General features: G+C 33.8%; 1 protein-coding gene across 4 annotated transcripts; it reads left to right on the top strand.

The window, feature by feature from the left end:
- Positions 1-355: 355 nt before the first annotated feature.
- LOC143635160 (putative transcription factor KAN2) lies at positions 356-6,033 on the top strand. 4 transcript variants are annotated; one of them, XM_077103046.1, is made up of 6 exons: positions 356-1,725; positions 1,803-1,879; positions 3,230-3,275; positions 3,380-3,545; positions 4,561-4,618; positions 5,187-6,033. In XM_077103046.1, the coding sequence occupies exons 1-6, from the start codon at positions 1,053-1,055 to the stop codon at positions 5,286-5,288; spliced, it is 1,122 nt and encodes a 373-aa protein (XP_076959161.1). In that variant the 5' UTR covers positions 356-1,052; the 3' UTR covers positions 5,289-6,033. The 4 variants fall into 4 exon arrangements, with proteins under 4 accessions (XP_076959161.1, XP_076959160.1, XP_076959159.1 ...); XM_077103045.1 differs by having other exon boundaries at positions 4,558-4,618; XM_077103044.1 differs by having other exon boundaries at positions 5,184-6,032.
- Positions 6,034-8,659: the final 2,626 nt, after the last annotated feature.

Below are 8,659 nucleotides of genomic sequence, written 5' to 3'. Positions count from 1 at the left end.
TTATAATTCATTAAAGTTAATTATGTCAAGGTGGTGAAACATTAACATTATTAGTCATTGACTTTTCTTGTCATATCATATGAGACGTGTCCACTTCTTCTAGCAAATTATAACGTCAAACCACATTAATTATGTAGGGAGCAAGGTCACCTATCCTTGGTTACAAGTTTAATAGTTACAAATAATTGGATTTAACAAACGCTTCTAAAGTATTACCAACTTCAAGTTGTTTAGACTGGATATGGGCCTTGGGCCTCATATATTTTAAACCATGTTTCAAGTAAGATAATTACATAAATTTTGTAATGATTAATTGATTTGAGTCACCGACTCACACATACAAAATAGTATTTCCAAAATAGATTGTGAAAAAAGTTAAAATAAAATGTTTTACTGTTAGATGAAGGTTTATTGTCATTTTCAAAGATGGGATGGAGTATGAGATATTCATTCAATATAAAAAGAAATTAATTAGCAGAAACGAAAAGATGGTAAAGGAATCATTTCTCTTAACGTATTTACCTTTTTTTTTTTCCTTTCTCATCTTTTTTTCCCTTTCTTCTTTTCCTACTCCCACGTCCACATAAAAGAAGGCATCTCTCTTTCACACACTTACACACACACAAAGTCCCTCTCTCTCTAGTCTCTTCAAGTGTCATTTTCTCACATATACTTCACACAAAAGATACAACCATTCACTTAATACCTTGTCATCTCTCTCTCTCTCTAGAACTCCACAACTACTCCCATTTCACCATTGATTAGACAAATCTCATCTCAAGAAATCTTAGAGGGAAAACAGAAAACCTTCTATCATCATTACCATCATCATCATATATACCTTTCAAACACCTTAGATCACACAATAGAAACAAACCCTCCTTCATTGTTATATACACTCTCACAACCTAGCTAGACCACCATTAACAACCTTCAAGATTTTATTTTTAGCAAGAACAAGCTCCAAGGTATTCTTTCTACCAAGTCACTCACTTAAATCTTGACAATTTGGTTATCAAGTAGAAAAAAAAGTGAAGAACTTGGTAAGTGAAATGGAACTCTTTCCAGCACAACCAGACTTGTCTCTTCAAATAAGTCCACCGAACACCAAACCCACTTCAAAAACATGGAGAACATCATCCACACCAACTGACCAAGATCATCACCAAGATTTGGATTTGGGAAATTTGTGGAAGCGAGCCTTAAACTCACAACAATTGCACCCACATCAACACCACCACCACCAGCAGCACCAGCAGCCACAACAACTGCAACCCTCTTTTGGGCTAGCCTTATCTAACCCTGCAGGCTCAACTCATATCCATAACCTCCTCTCCCAAACCTCCAACACGGCAACATCTAATAATATCTATAATTCCTACCAACATCACCAAAACCAAAACCAAAACCATCATCATGGGTTTAGCTCAGATTTAGGTTTCTTGAGACCCATAAGAGGGGTTCCAGTTTATTACCAGAATACCCCTCCTAATTTCCCTATACTAGCTCATCCTCACCAGAAGAACCAACCTTTGTTAGATTCTTGCACTAATTCTACTACTAGTTCGATAATTCATGGCAATAATATTAACAATATTGTCCGATCAAGATTCTTGTCTTCAAGGTTCCCATCTAAGCGCAGCATGAGGGCGCCAAGGATGCGGTGGACTACTACTCTTCATGCTCGTTTTGTCCATGCTGTTGAGCTTTTGGGCGGCCATGAAAGTAATATTACATTTCTTTTTCTTCATAAGTTGGTTTCTTGTGTGTATTGTAATCATGTTGTTGTTTAATGATTTTAGGAGCAACACCCAAGTCAGTTTTGGAGCTAATGGACGTGAAAGATCTAACTTTGTCACATGTTAAATCTCACTTGCAGGTTAATTAATTTTATCCTTAGCCTCACTCCATATAATTTCTTCTACAATTATTATTTTTTTAAACAAGAGTTTAAAACAAAATTGGAGATGAATGGTTTGCAAGATGCATTGTTTATGTAGTGTGTGTAAATATATAGTACACACTCAAGAGTCAAGAGCACCAGCTATATACTGAAATCTGGAATATATACCCAAGATTCAGATTTTTATCATTTTCTTTTTGACTTTAGCACTAAAGAAGCACTTTGCATTATTAGAAGGAACTTATTTATATTATTTCCAAATAATTGCAAAGAGTTTCAATTTCCAATGCTTGTTTATCTGCAGAGAGTCATCTCTAATCCTTGTCACTTGTTTCTCTCCTGCTACTTTACTAGATCTGATGGTTTCTGCATAAACATAGCTCACCAGTTCAGCTTTTTTGCTTATAACCAAGAACCCTCCTTATATTAAGTTACACATTTATAATATAATACTTTTATTATATGTACATATACTATAAAAAAATTTAAACATACACACACATATATGTATGTGAATGTGTGTATATGTATATAGAGAGAGAGGGATAGAGATAGAGAGAGAGAGAGAGAGAGAGAGAGAGAGAGAGATGTATAGTAAGACAAAGCCCGAGGAATTGAAAACACAGTGATATAGGGTCCAAGCCATGACAAGTCTACAGAGTGAAGGGTTTAATTTAATAATTTTATCCTTTTTTTCAGAAGGAAACTTTAGATATGAGAGTGTACAAAAACGCCATCATTAGTCAATGATATGTTTGTATATGTCTACCATCACATATGGTTTGTCTTAACCATGCATTACAGATATCAACCATGGTTAAGTTACTTCGTATACTCTTACACATGGACAGACATGCACCTCTCTCTCTCTCTCTCACTCATTCTCTCTCTCACACACACATTGATTCACTATCTATCTCTCACGTGTGTGTGTATATATGTATACATATATATATACACCAATATATTGTCAATGCACGGTAGCATATACTACTACCATGTACTCTTCATCAATTTTCGTGTTCGTACTTTTGATTTACACATATCATGCATCATAGACATTTATGTATATTACATTCATACGGTATGGTGAAAATAAGCTCAAAAGGGCCTACATATAGGCTTCATGGAAGATTATTTCTTGTTGTAAAAAAAATAACATATATTCAACTATTTCTTTATAAGGCCATGTAATATTAAGAATAAAAATATAAAAACCTTAACATTTTTATACAGATGCAAGACATATAATTAAAGTATATACATTTTCCTTAAATCTCAAAATTTAATGGCCAATGTTTAACTAAACATAATTTTATGTTGCAGATGTACAGAACCGTAAAGACAACTGACCGAGCACCGGCTTCTTCAGGTTAAGCTTTGTTTCTGAATTGACATCATTTTCATAAACAAATATTAACTTGTAGTTTCAAATTATTAACTTGATTGGGCCAATTGTTTTTCAACATTAACTAGGGCAATCTGATCTTTACGAAAATGCTTCATCTGGGGATAATTCTGATGATATGTTATTTGACATTCGTAACCCGAGAACCAAAGAAGTATCAGCTGAAAATGGAGGAAGGTCATGTGTTCACCAGGAGAAAGATTACCAGCATGGTCTATGGAGTAATTCTTCAAGGTGAAACTTTATTTTTACTCAAATTTCCACTTTGGTTTTATCTTTAAGATATGTGAACAAACTTTTTTTTGATGAAATAAATGTACAAAGTTAAACAAAAAATAAATTCTTTTTATGTGGACATATAAGAAAATAATTGACGGTAAAAAATTCAACTTTAGCCTTTTCTGAAACTTATGCAATTAAAAAAAGGCCATTATGTAGCAGTACTTTTAACTGCATATCAATTTCCAGGAAAACCTTTGACCCATTGATCAATATTATGGTCCTGTGGGCCTGCACACTTTCTACCTCTAGCTATTGCTATTCATTTTATAAGTTACATGTCATAATATGATATCCTGTTCATGACCCAAAACAACCCTCATAATCATTAACAAATTCTAAAACAGCTCATCAACATTATATGTATTTACTGTTGTGTGATGGTCACTTGGTCAGAATATGTAAATAAATAATGCATGTCGGAAACAATTAATGATAAGAGTTTTTGAAATATAAAAAATGTATTAACATGCTTTGTTTAGACTTCAATTAGAGACGGTAGTACGTACCATCAATTATTTGAATAGAGATTTTCAATAGTTTGGCAGCTAATAAAATTCTTTCCAAGTGGTTTGAAAAGAAGATTCTAGGTAAATTAAAAGAGGAGGCCTTTTAATTAGCATAATTGCAATTAAATCATAGATCTCCATTCAAACATATATATATCACTTTCCCTTTAATTTGGTGGACTTCATGACCATTCTAAGAGGGACCTACAACTTGAAAAACTTAGTGTCAAAGCTAAGCTCTCGTGTGCAAATGTAGTGGATGCCAAATCTGCTCTCTTGTGAACTATCTTTATACCTTATGTCTGTGATATCAAACATCTTTTTCACATGGGTTGGGTTGTAGCATTATTTATAGTAAAATGAAAAGTACTGAGAAACTAGCTTTCTGTATCATGATATATATTTACTAAAGTGTGCAAATAGATGATATTCCCTTGTTAATATGCTTATCTATGTAGCAGGGAAGCTTGGCTTCAAGGGGAACATAGAGATTCTGAAGGAAACAAACCATCTCTTGAGGTAGATATGACTTTTTAGTTCTTTTTCAAATTAATTTTCTAGTTTAATAAATGAGTAAATCTCCTTTCACCACTTTTGATACATTTAATTTATTATAAGTGAAATTAGTAGCTTTATGCTTTGCTTAGGAGAATATATACATATATTCCAGATTTGAAATTGCACAAGAATGTTTTCAAAAGTGGGAAGAAAGAGAGCAAGACTAAAGCAGAAAAGCTGACTCAATTAACCAAAGTAGTTAAGGGTCAATTATGCTTTTCTTTATTTAAGCTAAAGATATCAGAATTTAAACAACTAAGATAATGTAAACTATATATATAAAGATGATCTGTGCTATAAAAACAAGAATACTAACGCCTTCCATTGAAGGCCATAATTTAAGAGTGTTCGCTTATTTTGATGGTTAAAACATAATATGATAATGCTTTAAATCTATGATTATGAATATATGTAGTGAAATATAGTATCATATCTAGAGATTAATTCCTCATATAATCTTTTTTACATTCCGCACAAACACATTATAATGTATATTTTCTTGATACAATTTGCATATATTCATCAGAAGGAAATGAATTCAAAAGGTCTGAATTATGAGAGATTGTCGGAAGTGAGCTCATCAACCGCCAAGAAGCCCAATCTGGAGTTCACATTGGGAAGGCCACAGTGACATGTTAAACATTAATATATATATATATATATGTGTGTGTGAGCGTGTATGTATATATATGGACCGAACTACTCATTTAGATATAATTGTGTTTTTGAATGGGAGCTAGTGAAAGAGAATCAGGTACCACTGCAAAAATCAGAAAAAGAGATCAGTTAAAGAAAGACAAGGAGACAGAAAGCAACGCAAGGCTGGAGTGGAGGGTTTCAAAAGCATGTCCTTCCTAGACATCCATATCACCTTTTTAATAATAATAGTAATATATATTACAATTTCAACATACAATGTTCTTCCTAGCTATGAATGAAATCCAATTATTTTTTGTATCATCGATCAGTTGATCTGGATTAAGTTAAGGAGAGAGAGAGAGAGAAAGAGATAGAGAGAGCGCTTTGATTAACTTTGTTAAAAGTATTTTTGGTAATTGTAATGGAGGACTTTTCGTTTAGTAAAAAGGAGCATATTTTTAGTATTTTTTAGCAAACGTGTAACAGAGAGACTTCTCTATTTATTCCCATGCATTGTCACATGCTTTACACTTGCTCAAAAAAGGAAACTAAAGAAAAAGGATAACGTCAACATGAAAAGAGAACTGAAAAATGTAAAAACTTGGTAGCATAAAAGAGCACAAAAGAGTAAATTAAAGTGCAGAAATGGTGCTTCTTTCTTTGGGTTTTCAATGCATACTGGTTTGTGTAAATTTATGATCAGAGATTATGATCTTGACAAAAAGATTAGGCTGAGTATAATGATGAAAATTCCATGCACAATATATAGGTAACATGATTGAGGTGATGGTTAAGTAATGAGATTTTAAGATATGTAGTTTAAAACCAGACTCAAGAGGGTTTTTTCATAGCGATGGATTTTCTCTTTGATGGTATTCGTGGGTTTGTTAGACCCGCAACATCAAAATCCGTATGAACAGTCGACATTCCGGCTCATAAATGCTCACTCGGATATTGATGATAATTCAAAACGTTGTTAAAAAAATTAGGACAACAGTATTTACAAATTACGGGTTTAAATGTCATTGTCTGCGTGATTTTGACATTTTTTTGGAAAGGGTCATTAATTTTAGCCTTTAAAAAAATGGGGTTTTTATAAGACCAACAAAGCCCAGCTACATGGTTATACAAATTAACAAAAGTCACTTTCTTTCGCGATCGCAGACAGCGCTGGACTGCCACCAATTGTAGGTCCTATGGATGGAGTAAAAAACAATCAATTAGTGTTCTTGGATCAATTTCACCACTAGCTAGTGGAAATCACTAGTAGAGAACCGAGATCTCGGATCTTTCTTGGTTTGGTTATTACCCGATGGTAGAAGGTTGAGAGGGAGAGGAGATTAGGCGAGAAGATAAGATTTGCAAAAAGGTTATTGAGTGCATGAGCATGCCTTCCGATTTATAGGAGAGGCATGCCATGCCTCTTTGTATTATAAACGGCCCAATGAGCTCAACATTACATGGCCTCGGACACAAACATTCAATAAAGAAACCGACAAGCTAACTAATGTACAACATGAATAGTTCGAGTAAATACTAAAGACTAATAAACAAAATGGGACCTTACAATCTCCCTCTAGCCTTTAGTATTTAATCCGTTAGCTCTTGCAGTTTTTCTACTTTTTCATTTTGATTTTTAATATATATATATCAAAGAAAGGATATTTTTTCAATGATCAATCACTAACAGGCTCGTGTATGATTGACTAATAACATTTTTTCCCTTCATCATATAACTTTCATTGGAGTTGGCAACCGCTTCATGAATGTGTAACCACTAGGTTAGGCAGGAATTTAAGTTTATATCATTATGACACTTACTCGTTTGTCAAGCCTATCTACACATCAAACGATGATCTTATTGGCTTTTGATATACCATTTTCATGTGCTAGGATAATTAATGACAATTTTCTTATCATTTTTCAATGGTTTGGTCGATTTCTCAAAATTTTAATTTTATATAAGTCCGACTCCCTTTTAGCAGGAGCTTCCTCTAAACGGGAAAGCATTTTTAAATCATTTTCTAATTTTTGTAAATAATATAGTAAAGTACTAAATAATGAATATATATATATATATATATATATATATATATATATATATATATATATATATATATATATATAAACTATTTTTGAAAAAGTCAAGTGACTTAATTTAGTTTTCTTAAAATAAACTAAAAATAAATATTTAAAAATATTTTCAATTTTAAACACACATAAAAAGATAAATGAAATTTAATCGAAAGAAATCATACCCAACGACTCTACAAGATTTAGAAATCGGGTACGATCAAAGGCTTTAGCTAAAAGGTCGTCAAAGTTGTAATATGTGTGGAACCTTTCAATGCAGACAAGTTTACGGTCATAACAATCACAAATGAAATGCATTCGGATGTCAATATGTTTTATCTTGGAGTGTTGGACTAGGTTTTTAACAATACAACATCGGGTTGATCAACCACATGTTCCTGAGCAATGAGACCATCCCAAAGATTTTTAGTGAATGGAACAGTAACTGCAGGAACCGGAGTAGATCCAGTATTATAAAAATCACCAGCAGCAGGTTGTTCAGTAGCAACGACTTGCACATTGTCTTTTGAAGAGGGAGGCGTGGGGACATATTCAACCATACTTGGTGCTTCTTGAACGTTTGTTGGAGGTTCAGTCTGATCTTGTTCTACATTGCCAGCTGACAGGTAAGAGTCATCTGAGTCAAAATCAGAAGCATCTTCAACAGCTACCAGATCCGTTGAATCCGCAGGTTTAGGAGCATGATTCTTGACAACTAGAGGAGGGACTACTGGCAGGGCATTTCTGTTGGAGGGGCCAGCAGACAGGTTGTTGACCGGTGTGGTTGTAGATGGTGGGGTATACATGCCACGAAAATGATTGAATAGGTAGTCATAATCAAATAACTAGTAAGGTCCAGTGCGAGCATCGGTAGGGTTAATCTCTTGCCAGTTAACATTGAAGGATTCCACAATCACCCTTATCTTCTTGTTGTAAACACGATAAGCGATTTTGCTGGCTGGATATCAAAAAAAGTAACACTCATATGCCTTTTTAGCGAACTTTGGATCTTGGTGAGCTCCTACATGGAGTAGGGTGCATGGACATCCAATATTCTCGAAGTAGTTGACTTGTGACTTGGTCTTATAGCAGACTTCGAAAGGAGTCTTCTTTAAGCGCTTGTTGATGATCACACGATTTTGTATGAAGCATGCAGCTTTGATGGCTTCAACCTAGAAGAATAATGGAAGTTTCGAGTCTGATAACATAGTTCTTGCAGCTTCATCAACGTTATATTATGATGTTCAACGACCTCACTCTGTTGTGTTGTGTACGGGGAACTAAACTGGC

This window comes from Bidens hawaiensis, unplaced genomic scaffold, assembly GCF_021521415.1.
Source record: "Bidens hawaiensis isolate Kalapana, Puna unplaced genomic scaffold, B.hawaiensis_p1.1 tig00007412_1, whole genome shotgun sequence".
Lineage (NCBI taxonomy): Eukaryota > Viridiplantae > Streptophyta > Magnoliopsida > Asterales > Asteraceae > Bidens > Bidens hawaiensis.
The sequence above is the reverse complement of the archived record's forward strand: the minus strand, read 5'-3'. Positions and strand labels throughout refer to the sequence as shown.

Coding starts and splice junctions, on each gene's coding strand:
- LOC143635160 (XM_077103043.1), top strand. CDS start 1,053: ATGGAACTCTTTCCAGCACAACCAGACTTGTCTCTTCAAATAAGTCCA. Junction 1,880..3,229: donor ATGTTAAATCTCACTTGCAG/GTTAATTAATTT, acceptor TTTATGTTGCAG/ATGTACAGAACCGTAAAGAC. Junction 3,276..3,379: donor CCGAGCACCGGCTTCTTCAG/GTTAAGCTTTGT, acceptor AACATTAACTAG/GGCAATCTGATCTTTACGAA.